Genomic DNA, 25027 nt, shown 5'->3' with positions numbered 1-25027 from the left:
AAAAAAAACCCTCAAATCCTTTTCTTTCCGTATCTTTTTTCTGAATTATGATCTACATGGAGAATAAACAAAAAAGACAATGGTGATGATAATCTAAACTGAGGTAAATAACTGGATGTACTTTTGTCCCCCTAAACTAGAAATAAGACACACAGCAGAAAAAAGTGGATCATTAAAAAAATCACCCCTGTAAATATTACCAGTGAAGGCAATGAGCTCAGAGGTTCTCAGCAACTCAGAAAATCGCCAGGAAAAGGAGATCCCTCCAAACTGTTACTCATTCCAAGGACTGGTGTTAGAGGAGGCTGCTGGCGTCTTGAGTTCCCATTTCATTGTGATGTCTGGTCCTAAGAGAGGGCTCCCTTTGCGCATAGCACTCAGCACCATGTACGTGGCCCTGGGTTCTGACTGGTGCACTCTAAGAACCTGCTGTGGAAATGCCAGTGGTTGATCTATCCCTGGACCCCCAGCGTCATGAGCAGGTATTCACGTACCATGAATAACAGGAAGAGTAATACGGTTACAAAGATTTTCTTCCTCTCCTCAGATCCCTACTCTCCTGGAGACCAAGCCTCCTGGCCTCACATGTCCTGCTTGGGATAACGGGCTGCAAGCACAGTGGGGCTGGTTTTATCTTCCCTGGCAGCCAGTCACATTGCAAAATCAACAAGACTAGTAGTATAAGCTCCTTCCTAGAATGGCACTGCATGACATGGGACTGCAAGCGAAGGGGATTAATCTGATAAGAAATAAAACATTTCAGCACAGAAAAGTGTGAGCAAATCTTTATTGAAAATGTTTCCATCTTAACAGAAAAACCCAGGAAGAAACCTAGATGGATGGCTGCAACCAAGATTTCCATGACCTCAAGATAAGAAGAAAGAAAACACCATTTAGATCTTAGCAAATATGTCAAGTACTTTATTTCTTTGCTTGTTTTTTCAGCTTAAACTCCCTTATGGAGATTGCTTCTGCATCTTCTCAAACCCTCAAACAGTAAGCGGAAAATTCTTGCATAGTGTTTTTTATAGGAAGCCAGGGCTTTTGATCAAATAGGCCTGAGACCCCCCCCCTCCCTTTCCTACTCACATCACTGCCAACAAAGATAGAAATTTGTTATCCAAAATGATATCTTAACCTTTTAAATCTAAAAATTGCCTAAATAAAAACAATTCAAGATATCTGTTTGGGGATTTTAGGCAGATACCAGAAATTTGGGTCAAAATAAACCCAAAGCAGAAAAATCCAAAAAAGGCAATTTTTCTCCAAAGTCTTTATTTAAAATGGCTATATATATATATATCAAAGAAAGGGTCACTTCCCAGAAAAGTCCATTACTTCTATGCGGAGTCCTCCAACTAATGCATCTGCCTAATAGTGACAATGGTGTCCTTAGCAGACAGATGTGCTAGTTCCCGAAGGACATGGCCTCTGTCAGGAGCTGTGCACCCCTGGTGACAGCTGTGCTCCGGCCCCTGCAGATCTGATGTTTCTCCAGCAAAAAAATAAAAATTGAAATGAAACTTAATGGTCCTTCTGGCTGAGGCTCTAGAACCCCCAGGAAGGATGGTGCTTGGGGAGGCGGTCTTGGCTTCACATAAGCGTGGTCCATGAAGGCTTAAGACACTAAAGAAGCACATGTGGCCACACTCAACCAGGTCTCAGTCATCCCTGGGCCTCAGTGGGTCTTGGCCTGCACATAGCCCCAAAGAGGGTCTGGACATGGAAAGATACAGTCAGACATATCCCATCAACCTGTTGACCAAAGCTCAGCTCTCCTTGCAAGCATCCTCAAGGAGAGCAGCAAAACCACCTATTAAAGCTATATTTTCTTAAATTTATTCCCCTTCTTAATAACCAAGTAATCTAAAGAAAACCATTCCTCAGCCCTCCTGCTTGCCCCTCCCCCCATATCCACACTCCATGCCCCCAACCCTCCTTTGTCCCTCTGACCCGGCCCCTACACACTCTGATGTTCCCTTTCCCCCCGACCCTCCACCCACCGCCTCGCTGAGCCCCAGGCCTTGAGACCCTGCTGTCCAGACTGTAAATCTGGCCAAAACTGAGAACAGCAAACAAAGGAGCAACTGTGGGAACTGACAGCTCAAGGCCTCTGGCATTGGTTCTGCCCTTGGAGATGCTGGCAGGGCTGGTCTTCTCACAGGGCACCCCATCCATCTCAAAATGACAGAGCACAGGGCATCACTGCCTGAAGACGGCTCAGCAGGGCTGCTGCTCCCACGAAGCAGCGGGCATTGGAAAGAGGGGCCTTCTCCAGGAAGGAAACGTGGCAGAAATGAAAACCCTGGGCCACAGATTAGGCAACACTTGGCATCAAATATTATCTTTAAAATCCCTATAATTCCCTCCCAAAAGGAAACAGAAATGGAAAAAGAAATAAGAAAGGGAGAGTAAGAAAGAGAGGAAGGGAGGAAGGGAGGAAGGAAGTCTGGTTTACAATTCTAGTTTGGGGTAGAAACTGTAGTTTGTAATTATGAAACTCCAAACAGATATGAACCTGAGGCTCAATCCCAGGCTCATTTTCAAATCCCAGTTTCAGGGGACAGGATGCTCGGGTGGGAGCCAGCCCTAAAAGCCTTCCACGGAAAGCGTGTGGTTGAGCGCATAGGTATCGCTATCCTCTTCCTCCAAAAGCAGCTTGTCGATGGTCAGGGAACTGATGGCTCTCCTGGGGTCTTCCACGTCCTGAAGGACTGGCTCCGGGATAGAGATAGGGAGCTGGACAAACTGGGGCCCCGGCAGGGCTGGGGCTGGAGGCTGGTACTGTAGGGTGGAGGTGGGCAGCGTGGACAGGGGCTGAGGCCACGGGAAATAGGTGAGAGGTGCCTGGTGCTCTGGGCCCTCCAGCTGGGGTCCCACTGTGGGTGTGGCAGCACTTCTCGTCTGTGATGGGGGAGATACTGGTTGGTTAGCAGCCCTGGGGTATATCCACTGCCCACCCTGGTCCCCACGGGGATCTCTGTTTCCCTCACCTCAGCCCTTTCCTGCCGTCTCACTCCAGAGGTCTCCGTCTGTCCCTGCTCAAGGTCTTCCCCAAGGGAGAAGAAGCCAGACAAACTTCCGCATCCCTTACCCTGTCACTCACTAGCTATATGTCCTTGCTCATGCGACTTCCCCACCTGAAGCGTCTGTAAATAGATTACACAGAGGACTGACATCATAGAGCTGGGCGAATTAGAGATACTTTTCCAGATTTCACGGAATATAAAATGCATCCCGATTTCAGAGATATTAAAATATGTGTGAGGAGGGGGGAGGTGTGCATCTTAAAATCAATGAAAACACAGCATGTTAAACAAGCAGCCCATCACACGGCATAGCAGCTATATCCCAAAGCAGCCACTGCTGTGCCCAGACACAGAGACTGTCCAGGCTCCACACAGCAGCTTTGGCATTTTAAGGACCCCTTGGACTCAGCTCCACTAGCCTCCCACTACCTCACCCTCCGCTGCCTCTTAGCTGGGCCCCCTGTGGCCAACCCAGGGACCTCCAAAGGTCAGGGCCGTTCTCCCAGGTCCTCTGTAAGCAACATCTTTCACGTGCACAGCAGCCACCCTACGAATCCCAGCTCAAGCCTGCAAAGCCAGGGTCTGGATTCTTACTATCTTCCACTGCTGAGGAAGCAGGTGGGGGAGGAAGGTCTTTGCATGGAAAGATGTGTGTGTGAGAGGCCAAAACCTCCCCCTACCACACTCCCTTCTCTGTCATAGCTCCTCCAGTTGCCACTGTGTCTTGGGAGCGAACTATTGGAGTCACTCAGGGAAGAGCTTATCTTAATCTCCTGGGACCATGTTGCAATGCAGATTCTGGTACAGGCGGTCTGGTCAGGCCTGCATACTGCACGTCTGGTTGGATCCCAGCTGACACCAGTGCAGCTAGTCCAGGGACCACAGTTTGAGTAGCAAGGCTTTAGGATGTTTTTCTATAGAATGATAGAGCTGGAAAGGGTCTCAGAGGACTTCCAGCCTCCCAGCAAAGCCTTGTTATTTCTAGTATTTCAAAAATCCAAACAGATATCCTACAGTTTTGAGTCATAAACCTACACAGGTCAACTGCGACTGCAGGTTTCTTGCCTCAGGGATAGAATTACATCAAACTGTCATCATTACAGGTCTTATCTCCTGCTGATCTGGAGCGCTGATTGGCAGCTCTAACCAGCTTTGATGAGTTAATTTACAAAATGGCAAAACAAATAAATTATTTCTTAATAAATATAGTTTGTTTGTTACACAGACCCTTTCAAAGTAAGAGGTGAGAGTGATGAAAGGATAAATAATGAAAGGAATGCTCGGTCCTGAGATGGTTGGGAAACCATTGTGTCTACCACTCCCCACCCTCACCCCAGGCCTCTGATATGGAAATGAGCTGCCTGGGAGAGGTGTTGAATTAACTCCTTCCCATCTGCCATCATTCAGGCCCCACAACTGGTTTGCTGAGTAGCCAGGTGGGCATGGAGTGGGAGGGCTCCTGCAGCCTGTGCCTGGACGGTGCTTGAGGGGAAGGAGCATCAGGGTGACACTGGACCTTGAGGTAAACAGAGAGGATTTGGGGAACCAAAGCAAGTTCCATCATCAAGGGTGGTTCTGCAGTGACTCACGAGGCCCCTGTTCTATCTCCCACAGTTTTCCTTGGACTGGAGCTGGATGTAGCTGTAACCACAGGTCTTTTCTCCTCTGAACACTTGGAGAATTCCCATTCCTTTGGTCAAACAGGCATCATTCACATAAAACTGTTTCTCTTCCTTCCTCCATTCCTGGGGGAGCAAGCACTTCCTTTCCTATCTGGCACTTGAAGATGGCCCTTTGTTAGTGTTGTTGGCCAACTTGTCAACGATCATAAGAACTAGCATCTATCGGGTGCTTTCTGTATGCTAGGAACTATGCTGAGCCCAGGAAGCGCTCTAAGCCCTCTACGTGCATCATGTCATTGATCCTGACATCAACCCATTTTACAGATGAGGACGCTGAGACTCAGAGCATTAAGTCACCAAGCTCAGGATCACATAGCTAGTGAGTGAAGGGGCAGAGATTTGAACCCAGGCAACCTGACACTAGAGGTGGAACTCAAAACATTACCCTGCAGGTAGGTCTGACTCCATCAAAAGTACAGTTTTCTGAAAAATTGTGTCACCTGTTGCTCAGCCTAAAAATGTTCTAGTAAATCCCATTATTGGGTGAACGATCACCCCCTACATAATCTGAGTAGGAAGGAGAGGCTGGCTCCGGCAAGAGACCCCACACAAGTATCACCATTTAATAAAAATTTAGACTCATCACCGAGACTCACTGCCTATGGGGCAGCAGGGGAGACTTAGGACAGAGAGGCAGGAGGATGTGCCAACCCCGAGGACCACAAAGCATGGCAAAGGAGGCCATAAGCCTTTTCTATGAAAGATATTTGAAGTCATCAGGAATGAAAGTAGGCGTTCCTGGAGGATGGGGTGGGCTTAGATGATGGGATTATCCTGGGAATCAACAGCAAGGAAGGTCAGGTGTCTGGAAGTCAGCCCTGGTTCTAAAAGGGTGCCCTCAGCATGGGTGGGTATAGAAAGGCCTTTGTGTGACATACCGTGACATTGGTGATGAGCGGCTGGGAGGCGTAGGTCAGCACCGAGGAGGGTCCCACAACCGTGTAGCTGGGGCACACGGGCTGCACATACATGTCAGCTGAGTAGGGGCAGCTGACAGCCTCATGGGACACATACTCCGTATAGGGTGCCCATGGGGCCAGGGGCTGGAGGGTGGCTGGGGCGGGCTGGGAGAGCCAGCCGGCACACAGGGCCCCCTCCTCCGTCACTGTGGAAGCAGAGACCTCCATGTCAAGGCAGGAAGGACCTGTGGGAAGGAGGAAGTTACAGAGCTGCAGGTGTCTCCCAGATGCGGGTCCGGGAGGAGGCCAGGGCTGTGGGGAGCTCTTACCTACTGTGGTGTAGGTCGCCAGGGGCTGATGGGGCAGCACCACCTAGAGGGGAGAAGGGAGACCGGGATCAGGGTTCAGCCATCTCCCGCTGACCCTCTGCAGGGAGCTCGCCCAGAGGGCCCCAGGGCAGGAGGGTATCGGGTGGGGCGCAAGAACCTCCCTTGTTAGAACTAAGCCTCATGTCCCAACCATCACCACCTATACTTTCGAGGGATCGGTGTTCCCATTTAGCAAGAAGGCTGTGCACTGAGGGAACTGGCTTCATCAACGTCCCGGGGGGGGCCCTCAACTCACACCAGGACATGTGAGACACCTGCTGTTCAGTGGACCAAGCCAGCCGCCCCATATTCCTCATCCCACTTCAAAGCACTTCTACCTGGGCCCATTCTCTGGCATCCACACCAGGGCAACGTGCAGCCTCCGTGCCCTCGAGGAGTAGCCCATGGAGTGGGACATCCGTACACCGCCACCTGACCACCCCCAGCCCCCTACACACACACACACACACACACACACACACACACACACACTCTGGCCACAGCGGCCCCCTCACCGCGGTTGGTGCCACCGGCGGCCCGCTGCTGGCGTGGCCACGTTTCCTCCGCAGCAGCTCCTTCACTGGCTCCTTCACCCGCACGCCCTGGTACGGCCGGGGTGGGGCCGGGGTTTGCTCTGGAGCTGTGGCTGTGAAGAAAGCATCACTGGTACTCGGTCTCCCTTCTCAGACAGGCTCCACCCCAATGTGCCCCCTCTCCTCGAGGGTCTGCCTGCTCACCAAAGTTGCGCCTGAACGTGCAGGACCACACGAGACTTCCTAGGGTATTCCTCCCAGTATTATCACTCCTCCCGCCCCAACACTTCTACGGCTCCCCTGCACCCAGAGGATTAAGGCCCGAGCACCACCGGGTGATCTCAACCCATTTTCCCAACTTCTTTGTACACTAAGCACTATGGAAAGCCTGACTCCAGCCAGAAGGTCCACCTAGACTCCTCTCCACCCCCCTTGAAGGTCTCCCCTCCTCTTCTCTGTTTGCAGTTTCCCGTGGTGAGGATTCCCTCTCACTTTTCTCGACCTCTGGATTCTTCCTGACCCAAGACTACTACTGCAAGCCTCCTAGCTGACCACAGAGCCCACAGAATTTGCTTCATCCTACAACCTCTTCAACACTTCCAGACAGGTTAGTATTCATCACAGGGGGCAGCAGGGGATGGCATAAGAGCAGGGACTCTGAGTCAGATGCCTCAAAACCTGCCCCTGCCACTTTCTAGCTGTGTGATCCTGGGCGAGTTACTAAACCTCTCTGTGCCTCTTAACCTACAGTTTCTTATCAAAGGAATGTCGTAAGGAGTCACTGACATAGCAAATGGGAAGCATAATACATGCTAAGTATAAAATCAGGTACAGAGTAAGCATTCAATAAATTTGTAGTCTGCTATGTAATAATTAGTCATCCTTTTTGGGGTAAATTTCTTATGCCCCTAGCTAGGTTATAAACTTCTCAAGGTGAAATATTATACCTTATTTCTCTATATCATCCCAAGTAGCATGTCCATAATAAGCTCAGTAAGTTATTTGTTGATTAATTGGTTGGATGATTATTCAAAATGTGCTGCCGTTCACCTTCCCTTCACCTCTCCTGGAACTTTAGAATGGGCTGCAGTGAATGCTTCCCAGGTTCTCTGTGTCTCCCAGGACAAATACTCAATGGTGATCCATGTGCCCTGGGGCCAGAGAGTATCCAGCCTTGCCTCCGAGAGAGGGTTCCATCTGCCTTTTGCCATCAATTCCAGGAAACCAAAGCACCATGAGCTGGAACACAGGGCTCTCCCTGGCAGGAGAAGAAGTCCAAAGTAGCCATGGCTGGGCAGTGACAATCTACCCTCCCAGACGGCCCACAGCCGGAGGCCTTGGAGGGCAGGCCTGGGTCAGCCAAGAAAGGCAAGTAGCACTGGGCCTTACGACTCACATGGGAGTCCATTATCATCCACTGATAAGGGCCCAGGGACCTGGGCTCTGAATCAAAAGCCCGGAAGCCTGGGTATCTATTAAAGCCGGATTCCGCAGTGCTGCCCTAACTAAACTTTGCTCAGTAAATACCCACCTGATAAGACCCCAAGCCTGACCAGCACCAGACCTCCAACCATGCTCCAGGCACACACACGGCCTGGCCTGGAAGCCCAGGCAGAGAAGCAGGGGCAAGAGAGAAGTGCTGTCCAAGAGCCCCAGAAACACGTGAGAGTCAGAGAACCCCAGATTCAGATGCATTTATGGGGGCTTCCTAACCTGGCCAAGTAGCAGAAGCGACCAGGGAGTGATGCAAAATACAGATACCCAGGCCCTGCTCCTGGAGTGTCTGATTCCAGGGGTCTGATGTGGACTTACGAATCTATATTTATAAAAATCCCTCAGGTGATTCTGAAGCTCTGCTGGGATTAGGACCACTGCTAATGCATCCCTGATCTCCCTCTAACATCCCAAGAGGAGATTAAACATCCTCTTTCTAACTTGCCCTGTCATAACAAGGGATCTCTACTGGTATTCATTCATTCTTTCAAATATCGATGGGCACTAGGTATACAGCACTAAGCAAGATAGATGTGGCCACTGCCCACACACATCTTGCAGTCTAGTGGGACAGGCAAGCAATAAAACAGTTACAACTTGTGAAATTCAGGCTGAAGCAGGAGTGTACAGCAGAGAGAGCCAGACTGGTACCTGCACCCTGGGGCCATCTGTGCACCATCATCTTTGTTTAAACAGCAGTGACAATGGACTTAAGAGCTCAAGATACCTGGGCTGTCAGTTTCTGGTGGAAAGGTCTCAGTTGATTTATTTTACATCCCTAAGCCTCAGTTTCCTCATCTGTAAAATACGGATAATAGTTCCTGTCTCACACGGTTCTTGTGAGGATTAACTGAAATAACACACGGGAAGCTCCCAAAGCCATGTCCAGCATGCGGTCGATGTTCAACACACGTTATTTTCCTTCCCCTTCCTCCACCCATGTTTACCTTCCTCTGGAGAGTGCAAATGTCAGAAAGCTCTTCCTCTTACTGGACCTGCCTCATGGTGACAAGCACCATTTTTCCTGGCATTACCTTCTAATGAAACTCACAATTCATAATCCATTTACAGCTTTCTCATCTACAGAGTGAGGATCATAGTGGTATATACCCGGTAGGATAATCTGAGAATTACGTGTAAATGCTTAGAATAGAGCTTACACTGAGGAAGCACTGAAAAGATGTGAGCTAATATCATCATTAGTATTAGTAGTAGTATCCCTTCCCAGCATCTGAAGACAGACCCCCAGGTCCCCTGTAGAGTCTGAGCGAACATTCCATTCCTTCAGCTATTTCAAAATGACATGTTTTGAATCCCTCTTAACCTTCCTTCTGGCTGTTTCACTCCTCCACAAGTTCATTTGCCACTTCCCCTTATGATGGGTGATGCCCAGGGGTGACCAGAGACCCCAGGTATGGCCTGAGATGGCAGAGAACAAGGGCCCCTGCCCTCCTGCACTCTGTTCACTCATTCTCAGGGTCACCCACAACTACACCAGCTTTTGTTCACACCCATATCACTCAACCTACACTTGTCTCCGGTTGGGTTTCCAGCTGTTCTTAGGCATAAAGTGCAGCCTGAGGCTTTGTGCATTTGGGAGAAACTCAAGGGACAGGGTTATTTGGGGGTCTGAGCATGGTGATCACACTCTTAACTCAGTTGGGGGACAAGAAAGGCCCCATCACACATGCACACATCTCAGACCAGATCAAAGACAGCTATACGGCTCATGCCCCTCTGATTTGCATGTACACTTCTGGGGAAGGGCCCAGAGGACTTCCAATCCCACTCCCCCCTGGGAAGTGGACACATGGACCACTTGGCTGCAAAGGGGACAGCTGGGCACTTCCAGCTTCTTGGCAAGTGAGAGCTTCCTGCCTCCTGTTGTTTTTGAATCAACGAACAAAGAGGGCTTGGGGAGGTGCTGTGAGCAGAGGTCATCACCCTCTGATGTCTGGACTCCCTTGGAACCCACAGTGTCAACAGGTGTGCCCTGGCACAACCACCATATGGAGAACAGTTTCAAAGTCCCCACCTCTTCCTACTGCAGTCATGAAACACCTACAGCTCCCAAGGACCTCCTGACTGCCTACCCAGGAGTCCCCAGCCAGCTGCCAAGGAATCCTGTGACTGCTGCCAGGTGAGTAGGCAAGAGTGAAGGCACTTCTGATAGTGTCTTTGCAAAGTGCCCATGAAATATCAAAATCTGAAGCCTCAAGACAATTTCCACAGGACCCCAACGGCCGAGTGTACTTTCAAGGTGAAAATGCAGTTGGTGCCTTTCACACCAACCTTTGTGAAGCAGCGATAAACATTTCTAATTCCACAGTAAACACTGGACTCCCTACTGCTGCTAGCATGAGAAATGAGCCCACAAATTCAAATTTGGAAAAGGAAAAGAAGCTTGTCCGCAGTCATGATTGCTTTGCCTTGGGTCTTCTGGATCCCTGAATAAAAAAAACTAAACTAAAATATTTAAAAGAAAAATTTAAGATTATTAAAATAATTTCTTCAAATAATAATACAAAATAAAAGAAGAGCCAAGGAAAATAAAACAGGAGATCAAAATAGTAATACACAAGCAGAGAAAGATGAAAGTCCAATTTCCCAAAATAGAGTTGACCAGAGATTTTCATAGCACCGGTAGAATTGCAGCTCCATGCAGCACGCTTTCAAAGCCTGAAGCTTTCTCATAATTTATCCTGTGGTTCGAAGGCCCTTTAAGTCCCCTGTGGGCATCCAAGTGTCCAGCACTGAGAAAAATCTTTCCACCTAAACACAAGCCTCTTGACCCTCATTGGGAATCTCCTTTTTCAGTCTGAGAAGTTCAGCCATATTACCTTTCCACCACGGCAAGTCCGTCACCAATGTTGTTTGGGAAAAAAAACAACACTCATTTACAGAAAAACCTATGAATTTGGCCCCAGTGAGGGCTTCCCTTTTCCAAAATGAGCAACGAAAAAATCTGAAGGTATAAAAAGTCAGCAGAGGCTATTTCAGTTCCCCCTGCCGCATACCCAGACATGCTTCACATCACAAAAATAAGAGTCCTGCAGCTGCTGTTCCACTGGAAAGCACAGACCATGACAGATTCAAGCCCAAGGGTCACCTGAGACAGCACTCTGGCTGCATGTGGGCCCTGCGCTTGCTTTGCACCAAGCTTCGGGAACATAGGATTCTACAGGTTTAAATAAACATGGCCCTCGGTCCTTTGATAAGGTATAATTAACATCACCAAGGAAATATGCAAAACTGCCAGCACTTGTTTATTTAATGACCCCATGCAAACCATGTTCACACCACAGTGAGAAAGCTAGGCTAAGCAGGTAGGTCCTAGCGGAGCCAACACCCAGGCATCTCCTCAGGGCAGCTTTAAGAGAGCCCTCTTCAGGCAGGCGGTACCTAGAACAGCTTCCAATATATTCTCGAAAGAATACTCTTCTCCCAGCCATTGTCCTGTTACAGATTTCCCATGAGCCACCAGGGCCAGGCAGTGAGTTGGACACCAGTCAGGATTGCTGCTCTAAAGTTTAGAATCTAAGGTGGGATCCATGCTAAGCCTACATTTCCATCATCAGGGAACCAGGAAGAGGAACCCAGCCCAGCCATCCTGACAGTCTAGCTCGTTGAAAGCGCTTCCCATTTACAACTGTCTAGTTGAAACTTGAGGATGCAGCCACACGAGGCCATTTTGAAAGACAAAGCTTTCCTAGCCCAGAAGGACACATAACACATTATGGATCAGTCCAAATAACCACAGTACATATGATTCACTTTTGCTGCTGAACCTTCAGTAGTATTTTAAAAAATAAAAAAGACCCACTAAGGAGAAATACAATAATATTCTTGTTACTTACAGCAAAACCAAAAACAAATAATTGAACAATAGGAATTCAAGCCTAGGGCTAACAAACTTGTCCTAGCTTCTAACTGAAAATAAAGTCACAAAAGTTGCTGACACTTTTCACTTTAATGTAAACAAGCTTGCTTGTGTTCTTGACCTAAGACAGATGAGGGCTCCCAGGAAAGTTTAGCTCCTTTCAGCTGAAGGATTATTCATATCCTTAATTGAAACACGACTGCAAGTGTTCTTGGTGAAGGTCTGAGTCAAAGTCTTAAAATTTGTTCTTTGCATTCATGGACAATGGCTGATTTTTTTCCAAACAGGAAGAAAGAACTTGGGCTTTGGCCAAAGATTGGACTTGACATGCTACAGAAAGGCTTTCCCACCCAATTTATACTAGATTGTAGTTTACCTTTTTTTTAATGTAGACCAACAAAGAAATCCCATCTACATGTAAAGTTAGGTTTTCTATTCACTAATATTTGAACAGAGGAGGACCCTGCAGCCAGGAAATATTGAAGTGTCACTCACGTATTCTAGCAATCTGCATAACAGGGAAGACGAGAAAAAGATAGACGGACAAAAAGGGTGGCTTTAAAGGTATACAGAAGATATGGGAAAGTGGAACCTCAACTGAATTAGGATTTGATGTTGCTTGAAGGCTACTGGTCAGCCAATCAAGAGTAAGTCTTGACAACTTCATGTGTAGAGTAGGATGTCTCCATCAGGAGATCTCAAAGATGGCGGCTGAGCCCATGCTCTCTGGTCTGGTCACGGAAAGGAAGGGAACAGTAGGCATTCCCCTCCCTGTGTCCCCATTCTAAGAGGCATATCCCCATCAGCCCACACAGAGCTCACTGATCAACCATAGACAGGTCGCTGGGAAAGCTAAACGAGGGCCACAGTCACTTAGGACTTCCCCAGACCTGGCCAGACCAAAAGTTTTGGATGTCCCACCCCATGGCCTTGGGTAGACTCAGCCACAAGGCCTCTAGTGGCAGAGCCTTCAGACTTTTCCCTCACAGGCACTGCTGCTAAGGCGTCCCTCCCCCAGAGCCCTCAGCACCCCACAAACCACACATCCATCCTCCCTCCAACCCTCCCACAGAACAAGAGGAGCACAGAAGGCTCTGGATACTGCTCCCTACTCCCAGAGACAGTGTCAGTGTGAGACCTCTTTTCTGTGGAGATGCAGGTATGTTGAATGCATGGCTGCCAAAGGTCTGTGTGATTCCTGGTCATGATCTTAACTCCCAGGAACTCAGAAATCACCACACTCACCTTTGCAAGATGGTCTGTGGCTCACAGAGAATTTGACACAAATGATTTCACGTGAAGACTCACCACAACTTCTGAAATAGGCAGGGGAGGTCTTCTTCTTACCCTCCTTTTCACTGATGAGGAAAGTGATGCTCAGAGATTTTAAGTGATTTGCCTGAGGACTGTGCTTGTAAACAGCAGGGTCATCAACTAAACCCAGGACCTCTGATTCCAAGTGCAGTCCGCTTCTGCCTCACATCCTGCCTCCTCTCTGCCCCGGCAAATCCCATTTATTTCTCTGGGGGACACTGGAGGTGGGCCACTGAATGGTCCCCTGCTCCGTTCTAACCCTCTTCCCTCCACGCTGGGGGTCTGGGCTCGCACCACCCTGATCCAATCTCCCTTGACTGCCAATTCCCGCAAGAGAGGGTGTCTCCCAGCCGAGGAGGGAGAGAGAAGTCCATGAGAAGCTTACCAGCAGTCTGCTCACATGAGGAGTGGCGAGAACTGAGAGACCCACACAATTCCCCGCAAAGTTTTATTTTTGGTATTTTTCGACTGAAATGACAGCGGATAGGTCCACCTGAGAAACCAGCTGCATCTGCCTGCCTTTTACAGAAACTGGGGTCACCAGAGCAGAAAGAGCTCCCGTCTCAGATACCACGTCCCAGGGTGGGGTCAACAGTAGGAGACCCCTGGCAGTGCATTCTGTGAACAGAGCGGAGGAAACCATGCCCCTGCCGTCATGGAGCTTACTGTCTAGTCTAGTAGGGAATATAGATTTAATCAAATAATTGCACAAGCAAACCTAGAATTACAAATGGTGACAGAGCTGCATCTGCCTCATAATTGCATTATTATAATAATAATTTGATTGAATAATAATAACCTAATTAGGTTTTTAATAAAAACCTAAATTTACATGTATATGGAATTTCTTTGTTGGCCTACATTAAAAAAAAAAAAAGTAAACTACAATCTAGTGTAAATTGGGTGGGAAAGCCTTTCTGTAGCATGTCAAGTCCAAGCCTCACTTGATTCAGTTGGGCTTGAATGAGCAGCCAGCCAGGGGCCCCAGCCTCCTGGGGCTGTATAAAGAGAAGAGTGCATGAGGCTCGACTGTTCTGTCTCCAGTGCAAGGAGATGGCTCTGGGGTCAGGCTCAGCCCACACCATGAATGGAAGCCTTGCCCAAGATGTAACAAAGGAGCCCCAGATGTTCAGGATCCTTCCTCAGCCTAGGGACCCTGGATAAACCCCAAAGACGTTTCACTTATCCTATCTTGGCTTATTAGCCCACTAGGGGAAGACCAGTCCTAGGAATTCAGATTCCAAGATGGAAAGCAGCTGGCTTCAGAAGTTCTAGGCTGTCTCAGATCTAACTTTCTGAGATTCATAATTGCAGGGGCTTTTGAGTCAGGCTACAATTACTCTCAGTGAAGTCAGAGACCACCTCCTTCTAATGGTACATTTATTTTAATTAGGAAGGGAAGAAGCATCTAATGCAACCCTAAAATCCTTGGCATTGAAAAGTGGTGTGGCATTGTTTGGAACCGAAGCAGATCTAGTTTGGAAAGCCTACTACATAGCTTATCACTATGTGACCCTTGGCAAATAATTTAACTTGTGTGTGCCTCAGTTTCTCCACTTGTTAAATGAGAATAATGATCTCCATCTCATGGGGTTATCATGAGGATTGTATGAAATTAACCAAACACCTAGCATGTAATAGGTTTTCAAGAGATGGCTGTTTCTCCTTGTTCTCAGCCAAAACCTGTGGTCTATCACTCATCAGAGAAGTAGCCTTGGTACAGTGACCCTAACTTGCCCTCATCCTGCTGCATCCTGATACTGAATGTCTCTATCCTCAATATACCCAGGGCCGTCTTCCTCCAGCAAAGCCTGTCTGCCTTCCTTGTATTCCTGGAAGTCATCCCTCAGGTACTTGCGCCTATGTCCCCAGCAGCAGGATGGCCCTGTTTAGGAGACAGGGAGGCCAATGATGCTGCAGAGACACTGGTCAAAGACCTCACATGCAAACAGAGCAAGCCTGGAGAGGAGACATCAAAATCCTGGCACTGACCTGTCGTAAAGATACCATGAGCTGAGCAGAAGGACTGTTTTCTTCCAAAGCCACCAGAGGATTAGGTTGGTGGCAGATTTGACTTTTTAAAGGACAACTCTAGGAAGGAGTACCTTGGAGATTTTTGAGTGGCAGACAGAGTAAGATGTAGCCCCTCAAGGAACCTGTATGTATCTCCAAAAGGACAGGGATGCAGCCATGACTGAGGCCATAGTCATCGATACATCTTCAAGGGACTAGAAACCTAGAAGCACATATCACATATGGGATGCAAACATGGCAGTGGATGAGGGAGGGCTCTTCAGTGGTCAGAGAGGGAAGTTTTACCAGCTATAGAGCAAGACAGGCTTCCGGCTGACATATTGGGTATTGCCTCAGCTTTACCTAGAGCAACAGGGATCAAAATGGGGGAAGAAGGGACCTACATTGAGAGCACGAGACCACATCAGGGAGTGAACCAACCCAGGGCTCCCACCCAAATTCTACGGAAAGGCAGCACCAGAATGAGGAGATGGAGCAGAGGAGGCAGATACATCTACCCTCTTTAGACTGAAATACAAAGCCTAAATCTAATTGCCAGTATGATCTAGAACAGGAAAAACCTGTGGTTAGGAACTGAGGACATTCAGTTGTTTGTTCCTTGATTTAAGCAATATCTACTTTAGGATTTCCAAGACCAAAGACTCTTATAAAATAAATAAAATTTTCCTGAGACCCTCAGGTAGGGAACACTTCCTTGGAGGAAGGACTCTTCAGGCCCAGCATCAGCTATATATTTGGGGTCAGACCCAACTGCCCAAGACTCAAGGCTCATGGTGGCCTGGGTACAGCCTACATAAGTGAAGGCAGCCCTAATAATTGATTCATGATGTGAGATCTAACTGCCAGTCAAAAGGAGCTTTTTTGTTAAGTCTCGGGTTTACTAACCAATGGTCTTATGATGTGGGGGAAATCCCTTGTGAAGGACACTGAAGAAGTTAGAACAGCAAGCCTGGGAAAGACGTCACTAGGTCAATCTTTGAGGAATGTACCTCCTTCCATATTCACAAGATACCTATGTAGACTGAAAACACGACTTTCACAGTCTCAAAGCTTCATGGAAACGAATACAACATGCTTCACAGTGACTCACTTTCCTCTAGGAGTGAGGTCCTTACCCTGGAAGTATTTAAACCAAGGATCTGTGACCAGGTATCAGAGTTCTTGCTAAGGAGCAGAGGACTGGTCCAGGTCAGGATTGTCAGGCTGTAATCAAAAACTCTGTAATAGAGTAAAGGTGCCTATGAAGGGAATTTTTTGCCAAGAAAGGGAAGGAAGCGGGGGAGTCTGGGGGTGAATGAGCAGTCAGAGCTCCAAGAGCCTCCCGAAAGTGCTCCATGTTTACTTTTGTATCAGAGGTCTGCAGTAGATCTGGTTTGAATAAAGGGGGTTGTGACAAAAATGTTTTAGACACCAGCCGAGATAGATAGAGTTGGATTTTCTTCCCAATGATAATATTTTACATCCTAAGATGCTCTTCCTTCCCCAGAATCTAAGCAAGAAGGCCGTTTACCATTTATTCTTGAGGATCCACATCTGAAGCCATATATATGCTCTATGACATCTTCCCTGATTCCATTTTCCTCTCCCTCCTGCTGAAGGGATTTACTTCATTCGTTGATTTCCCTAGCTGGAAATAATTCCATTATTGGACGGATGCATGCTTGCATGGGATGATAAATGGATGGTTGATTTTCCTTCTATACCTTTCTTTCCTAAGTTGGTGCTGCTTTCATCCAGCATTAAAACTTGTTTCTATCTTCAACTCTCTTGCCTCCCTTTTTCCTTTCTTTTCTGTCTTCCCAGCATTGCTCAGTCCTGGAAGGTTATAGCAATCTTCGTACTCCTCTTCCAATTAAATTTATGATTCTTTCTAGAGAATTAAAAAGTAATTCATCTTTCTTAAGTGTGGTCAGATCCTTTTTGGTCCCAACACCTGGTCCGAGTATGACTCTGGTTTGTAATTCTTTGGCTACCTGCTCTTCCCAGAAAGTGATACTAATGAAACCATTACTGAGAAAAGGAGGCAGCACATTGTTGTTTCAGTTTTCAGTATCACTTGTTCTATTTCTTGCACACTTCAAGCTAGATTACAACACCTCAAGTCCTATCTTGTGAATTTAAAAAACAAACACGAGTTTGCCAGTCAATACAAGCCATCCACCATCCCACCTTATGAGGCTGGTAGGAAATTGTGATCCAAGTTCCAAGTTTGGTCACAGTATGACCAGCTTAACCATCCATGTAAGCCCTGATCACTAACCCCACCATGAGTTACAAGACTGGAAATATGCAACCTGCTAGTTCACAAGAAAGGCAGAACTCAGAGGCCATACAAACTGTAATCTAGGCTTAGCTGCATAAACTTTGCCCTCAGAGGTAGAGTGAGTGAGAATAGGAACATAATAATAGTAATTAATAGCTATTGAGTGTTGACTTAATGCCAAGCACAGTAGTAAACACTTACCACAACCCTATGAAGAACTGCATTCCCCTTGTACATACAAGGAAATGGCAGCAAAGTGAGGCAAAGCCGGCTTCATACAACCACTGAGGCATAAATCTAGGATTCAAACTCAGATCTGCCTGCCCCAGAGGCTGAGCTTTAAACCGCTGAAGGGAGAGAAAGAACAGAGCTGTCACTCTCTAATTCAAAATAATCCCCTCTACCTTGCTTTCCACACCTCACTTACACACACACACACACACACACACACACACACACACGTGAAGGAGAGCCTGAGTCTTCCAAACTCTTGACAGCTCAGAATGAAGGAAGTGCCAAGAAGGCAAAAGCCTTGGCTTCCAGCACAGGCTGCCACACAGGGCTCCCAAGAAAACAGACAGGCTATGCTATTTTGGGGCAATTCTAGGTCCTCCCCTCCCCTTTGAACCCTCCATTTCAGCTAAAGTATCTGCAAAGAGCCCAGTGAAGGAGGTATAGCAGGAAAGCAAAAACTTCGTTTCCTTCAATAAGCAAGCTGAAACACATGCACCAAAAATGTTTCCAAAGTATGAACAGACATCTGCCAGCTGGTGCACTTCATTTTGTCACTGGTCCTTTATCTAACATGGAAGGCCTGTGCTTCTACCAAGAGCATCCTCCTAAGCCCTGTGAGCGAGACGGGCACCATGGTAGAGAGACAGGACAGCTTAGCAAGACAGCACTCAGGGTGAGTTACTAACCTCATCTTTAAGCTTCAGTTTTCTCATCTATGAAATAGAGCTTAAAAGAGAATCTACCTCATGAAATTTTTATGAGCATTAAATGAGATAATACATTCAAAGTGTGGCAAAGACTGGCGGTTGCCACACCCAGCATCTGCCCTCTCCTTCCTTACTGTCAACCCCGACATTTTGGAAGGTTGGCAATGTGCCCAGCTAAACAATTACACTATTCTCCCTTGCAGATGGGAGTGGCCATTCGATGTCAGCAGAAGTTGTGTGTTGGTGGGGAGATGCCATGATAGAGAAGCATGATTTTTTTGCCTTTCCCTTTTCTTCTTCTTCATTGTCTGAAACACAGATGTGATGGTTGGAGCTACAGTGCAACTATGAAGCAAACTTGAGGGCAAAGGCCACATGCCAAGGACCTCAGACCAGAAAGACAGAAGTAGCCTGAGATACTGTTGGCACTTAGAGCCTCCATACAGCCCCTGCAGACTACTATGGACTTTTTTGTGTGAGAGAAACTATACCACTGTCTTATTTATTTAAATCCATGGATTTTCTGGTCTCTTCAATAACCACCAAATGCAATCCACACTGATCCAGCAGAACATCTGGTATACTGCACGGCACCAGGGAAGCACTCAACTGAAATTTATCCCTATGAAAAGGATTGAACATGTTCTGCTCATAGCGGTGCAATGTCCAAAAGTATATTCTAAGCCGTCAATTTCAGCCTCCAGGTCAACAGTTCTCAGCTCTACTGCCCATTAGAATCACCTGAGCTGCATTTGAAAATATGTATTTATTTTTTATAAGCACTCATGAAGACTCAGCAACTCGAGGTGGAAAAGGATTTCAGTCAAGTCCAGTCTCCTTGTCCTCAGCCAGGAAAACAGAAGTCCCATTTTACAGCTGGAGCACTTGAGACCCACAGTGGTTAGGTGGCTTGCCTAAGGCCCCACACCTAATTACCCAGAGTCTGGAAAGTAGAATCCATGTTTCCTGCCTGCAAGAGTAACGCTTTGTCTTAGCATCACACAAGCAGGACAAGAGGGTTTCAGAGGAAGCCTCTCCATCCCAGGCAGCCCCACTTTATCAAGCAGTTTCTCTACAAAAATGAGAAAGCCACAATGTTACTAAGTATTTCATAAAGGTGAAAAATATGTTAATGGTCATAATCAATTAGCCAACCTTGGTTTCTTTGGCTCAAAGTGAGAAATTGGTGGACATCTTCATTTAGTGGGAAACAAGCCACTTTAGAAAGAAGTTAGAAGGACAACTACCTAATATCTTTACTTTGTAATGAGAAAGTTTAAAAGCAAAAATTTACAGCACTTCTAAGTGAATTAAATGTCCAGATATTTAGCTAATAATTGTGGACAACGCTGGTCCTTTTTTGTTCCTCACAACAGAACAGATTTGCAGCTTTGAATCAGAAGAGAGCTTTCAAAACCTCTGACTCATAAACTTTTGGGCTGTAGAGGGGGACATGGTTGGTTTTTCATTTAGTTAATATAAGGAGAAGAAGTAAAGTGTCCACCTTGAAACTCATCAGCTCTTTTACCGATTAATCTGTGCGCTTAGTAGATGTGTGTCACTTATTTCACCTCCCCATGTGCACGTAAATTCGTGAATATCTTTTGCATCCTAATTGTCCTAATCAACAGGAACCACTGCATCAACAGATAAACTTGGTAGGAAGTAAAGGTGTTTATTAGGCTTATTAAATAAGCAAAGGTTATATAATACAGACTAGAAATATTAGAAGCAGTCCACAGACCGAAATTACTTCTTGTTGTAAGTTCATCGGAATTTATGCAGGAGATAGAGTTCCAAAAATTATATGTATATTACAAGTTTTTCTTATCTCTAACTGAACTTTTAACTGTCCTCAAAAAGTTGGCTATTTAGGGCTTCCCTGGTGGCGCAGTGGTTGAGAGTCCGCCTGCCGATGCAGGGGACACGGGTTCGTGCCCCGGTCTGGGAAGATCCCACATGCCGCGGAGCGGCTGGGCCTGTGAGCCATGGCCGCTGAGCCTGCGCATCCGGAGCCTGTGCTCCGCAACGGGAGAGGCCACAACAGTGAGAGGCCCGTGTAACGCAAAAAAAAAAAAAAAAAAGTTGGCTATTTAGTGGAAGCTTGGAGAAAGTATAGAGTTCTATGTCAATGAGAATTTTGAGACCTTAATTTATCTATTTGGTGAATCTCTGCTCAGTTCAAGTTGTCTGAGAGTAAACATTCATGCCATAATAATTTGATAATAAGTATTTCCTGTTCTTAAGATGCCTCCTTGAGCACTACAGCAAAGAAACACCAAGACCAAGTCAATGGGGCACCAAGACAAACAGTCAATTCAAAGAAAATCAGTCAAGCAGGCCTTCTGTTCTCATGTAGATCTTTCTCTAACATAAATAACAATAAAAAGCAGTTGTTCAATTCATTCATTTTCTAACAAGTGGTGTTGAGTTTATTATACACAGTTCCACTGCTTTTAAGGAAGAAGTCAACCAAGTCAAATTTCAGCATCGTGCAAATCATGTAATCAGTTGACTGCAAGCTTTGTCTCCCATTGGTGCTGGCATTGTGCAAGTCCATGATACCCAGTAACTTAGGGAAATAAACATCCCAAGTACTACCCAAATCATCTTAAACCAGAGGTTGGCAAACCCTGTCTGTAAAGGGCCAGATAGTAATATTGTTTGCAGGCCATATGGTCTCTGTGTCACCTACTCAACTCTTCCATTGTAGCAGAAGCAGCCCTAGACAATATGTAAATGAATAGACACGGCCATGTCCCAATCAATTTTTATTTATGAAAACAGGCGGTGGGACTGATTTGGCACTCAGGCCATAGTTGGCAGACCTCTAATTTAGACCCTTGGAAAACTGTATGTAAGGTCCTATCGTTCAAAAATATTTTGATGTGCCTTTTTAACTATGCTAATCAAAGTGTGGGAAATGATTAGAAAGGATTTGGCATAGCCCTAATCACTCGAGATGGGCCCACAAAAGGTGTCCCAGGAGGGAAGGTGCTCTCTTACCACTGTCATTAATTCTCAGGAGACATGATGACACTTTCCCCATTCTCTACTTTAGTTCTGACAAAAACCTTGTAAGTCAGGCATTAGAACCCCCATTTTCCAGATTTGTAAGAATGCGAAAAGGTTAAATAATTAAGCTGCAGAGCCAACTTTCAAACCCAGGCCTGTCTCACTCCATCGTGCCTGCTATTTCTACGGCACCGTTACTAGCTGGCCTTAACAAGGGCTTCTTGCTGGGGTGGATGTCAGTTCTTCACATCTACGCGGCACCTGCTGGACCAAGTGCAGAACCGCAGGGGGGCGGGGAGGGGTGGTGGCAGTGGGTAGATCTGCAGGGAGCATGACTTCTTTGTCCAACTGGCCGGTCAAGCAAATCTCCAATTCATGGTTGTGACTTGAAGATTTCTACCTCTGTGTGCTCCCAGTTCTGAGCTGATCCAAACCAAAGCCCATGTTCACATTTAGTCCACAAACAGGGGTCACGGGCCAGGTAGGGAGGAGGCAACATCTACAAAGTGAATGTTTTCTTAACCCTTTCCAGAACCCCATAGTACAGTCATTTCAGCTCAGGCCTCAAGGGTGTTTTCTGAAAAAAGAAAGTGCCTTTTCAGCGCTCTTGGTGCCTGATTTCAAATTCTGACCTTCCATCAGGTGATTCTAAGCGGGCTGACAATGCTGCCCTGTTTTTACTGGTTTTCCCACAGGGTTTAGTCACCCACGTGCCCTCAGTGCCTTAGACAAGGGCCTCACTTAGGGTAAGGGGATGGGCCCAGTACCCAGGGCCTTTCCTAATTTCCTTTAAGATGCCAAAGAGCAATTAAAAAGAATTTTGATTATGTGCATCTGAACAGGTAGAATCATTCACCCCAGTTTTTCCACTGATGAATTTACAACGTGGTCTCCCTGAGGATGGAGTTTTGCTGCACCTGACTGACCTCCAGGGAGTGAGCAGGAAACGTGCCTCTAGCATCCCCTTTAAAAAAAAATTGTTAATCTCTTAGGTGGAGCTAAAGAAAAAAAAATGCAGTGTGTTAACAAAGGGGGAAATATGGCAGCTCATGAGTGCAAGGAAGCAACCCATATCTCAGGCACTGAAGCAGAACCAGAGCAATCAACATCATCTCGGTGGCATCTCATCTTACTAAGGGTATCTCTGTGGAATGGGTATCATTTTTACCCCATTTTACATATAAGAAACCTGAGGATTAAAAAAAGAAGAAAGTGACTTTCTCTGAGTAGGTAGGAATAAAGGCAGAAGTCCCTCCAGGGGCTCACATAAAATCCACAGATCGGGCTCTAAGTGTCGGGGTCCGGGCATATAGACACTCAGCAGCTCCCAGTAGGGACATTAATGCCCACCTACCACCATTAATGCACTCCCACAGGGCCGGCTGCCTTTGCCCCCGCAGGGGAGGGTCTTGCTCTATCTTGCTCCTGGGAGCGGTGGCCACCACCCACACTAGCATATCCCTAGTTACCTTGGAAGGATTCCATAACTCTCAAATGCAAATTAGAATTCACTTCTTTCATTGAAGAAAAAAACTGCATCTTGCCAACATTGAACAATGATGAGACTTCACAATCTGAGAAATTTTGAAATCGTTCCTTCACATTACACATTAACAAGCTCAGTTGCAAAGAATTTACACAAGAAATAAAGGAAACAATGAACTGCTGATAAGTGACTATAAGTTATGACTTAATCAATGATGGTATATTTTCAGAACTGTAAGGTCTCCATTAGAATATCTTTTGTAAAATAAATAAACACTCCCTAATGTATCTTTCTCTGTAAATCTAGTTTCTCTTATATTAAGTTTGCTTGAGGTAGGGTGTACCTGAATTCATTAAAGGGCATTTTAAAGACCTAAGCACCTTTAAAAAGACAGATAAATTTTTTGGTACTACTTCTTTCTTGAGGAAGTACAGAACTGAGCCCCAGGAAGGTTCAACTCTCATGAGGCCATTGAGTTGACTTTGTTTTTCTGAGAAAGGAATGTTGTTGATAATCTCTGTGTGATTTCAATTATTAATAACACGAGTCTCTGTTCAGTCCCACATATGGAAAATAAAGTTCACAGATGTTCCATCCAACTCCAGGGATAAACATTAAGGTTAGAGGTAAACCCGCGCCCCATTGCACGGGGACACACGAGCCTTGCCACAAGAGGGGAAGAAGAATGACAGGAGAAAGACAGCAAAGCAGGTGAGGACAGGCTTGACAAGCCAAGTTTCCACATCGTCCCGATGCAGTCACAGAGACACATCGTGCCTTTGTCAGAAAGCTCAGTAACTCAGAGAGAAACAGGCCCACGGAACTGAACCACAGGGTAGAGTAGCTGTTTATAAAAGTAAAGACACTCTGGTAAAGAGCTCCACGCTTTCCCCCCTAAATTGTGTTTTGTGAATCATCAGCTGCCCTTTCTTCACCACAGTGATTCATGCGGGCAGCGGAGACAGGATGAGCTGTCCCACCTTGGAACACTAGTTCGTTCCCCTCCAGCCTGGAAAATCAGCATCACCTCTGACAGGTTGGTTTCTCCACCCCGCTCCATCTTGCCTACCTCGCCCCTCCTGCTCCCCTGGCCGGTGACCGGGACCCCGCTGCCGGTCCCCCCGCCCCCGCCCGCGCCCCGCACCTCCCCGGCTCCCGGATGCCTGGCGAAGCCCAGGCCCTCCCTCGCTGACTCGGCTCCGACAGCCACAGCCAAACCACTTACGTTTTTGCCAGAGCATGGCCTGCGACAGGATGTTGCCTTTTCTCTTTGAAGCAGACAGTTTGGCTTCTTTAATGTGAGACCCGGGTGTGCTTGCCTCCAGTGGAGCCACCGCCTGCTCAAGGCTGTTTCCTCGGCTTTTAAAGGCCTGAGTTCCCGCGGCGGGGGCACAGCGTCATCACATCCTCCCACCCCGGGCGCCGCCGCCGCCCCTCTTCTCCAGCGGGGCGCCCGTTCCCCCCCCTGCGCGCGCTCACGGGCCCACCGGCGGCCCACCCCTCCATGCGCCATGCTCGCGGCCAGCCGGCTGGATCTGCACAACCAGCCGGCCCGGGAGGCCGTGGGCCGCGGGACGCAACCCCACGGGGTGCCAGGGTGCGCGGGGCGTGGGCAAGTGTGCGTGAGTGTGAACTCCGTGAGCGTGTGTGTCCAGTCGTGCCCCCCTCCGCGCTGCGATGGGCCCTAAGACCCCCTGGAAAACTCTGGGTTTTCTGTGGCACCCATTCAGGCCTCTCCACCACCGGGGTGTCGGCAGCGCTCAGTCCGCCCTGGGCCCTGCTCGACGGGAAATGCGATTCCCAGGGGACACTGTTTCTCAACACAGGAGGAAACACCTGTAGACTCTTCAAGCCTCACTAAACAACCTCCTTGTTCTTTTAATATTGCTTTTCTGTGCATTCCATTTTGAACCAGGTTAGCGCTTCCCCTTGCCCCCCAGCTACGACCAAAATGGCCAGGCCTAGTCATGCTTAAATAGGGGGAACACCGGTTCTGATGGTCCACATGCCCACGGAGAAAGAGGCCAGCTCCCTCAGCGCAGAAAGAAGACTCCCGGGCTCTTTAACTGGAGCTGGGTTCTCGAAGAGA

General features: G+C 47.3%; 1 protein-coding gene across 1 annotated transcript; it reads right to left on the bottom strand.

Moving 5' to 3' along the window:
• Positions 1 to 773: 773 nt before the first annotated feature.
• Positions 774 to 24594, bottom strand: POU2AF1 (POU class 2 homeobox associating factor 1). The gene is made up of 5 exons (XM_032641903.1): positions 24164 to 24594; positions 6494 to 6624; positions 5940 to 5982; positions 5590 to 5855; positions 774 to 2904 (listed from the first exon to the last, which is right to left on the bottom strand). The coding sequence occupies exons 1-5, from the start codon at positions 24177 to 24179 to the stop codon at positions 2590 to 2592; spliced, it is 771 nt and encodes a 256-aa protein (XP_032497794.1). The 5' UTR covers positions 24180 to 24594; the 3' UTR covers positions 774 to 2589.
• Between the last annotated feature and the right edge of the window lie 433 nt (positions 24595 to 25027).

Source organism: Phocoena sinus, chromosome 8 (assembly GCF_008692025.1).
Source record: "Phocoena sinus isolate mPhoSin1 chromosome 8, mPhoSin1.pri, whole genome shotgun sequence".
In the NCBI taxonomy this organism is placed as follows: Eukaryota; Metazoa; Chordata; class Mammalia; order Artiodactyla; family Phocoenidae; genus Phocoena; species Phocoena sinus.
This window is presented reverse-complemented; position numbering and strand designations above follow the sequence as displayed.

Coding starts and splice junctions, on each gene's coding strand:
- POU2AF1 (XM_032641903.1), bottom strand. Junction 5,856..5,939: donor GGCGACCTACACCACAGTAG/GTAAGAGCTCCC, acceptor TCCTTCCCACAG/GTCCTTCCTGCCTTGACATG. Junction 2,905..5,589: donor CGCTCATCACCAATGTCACG/GTATGTCACACA, acceptor CCCCCATCACAG/ACGAGAAGTGCTGCCACACC.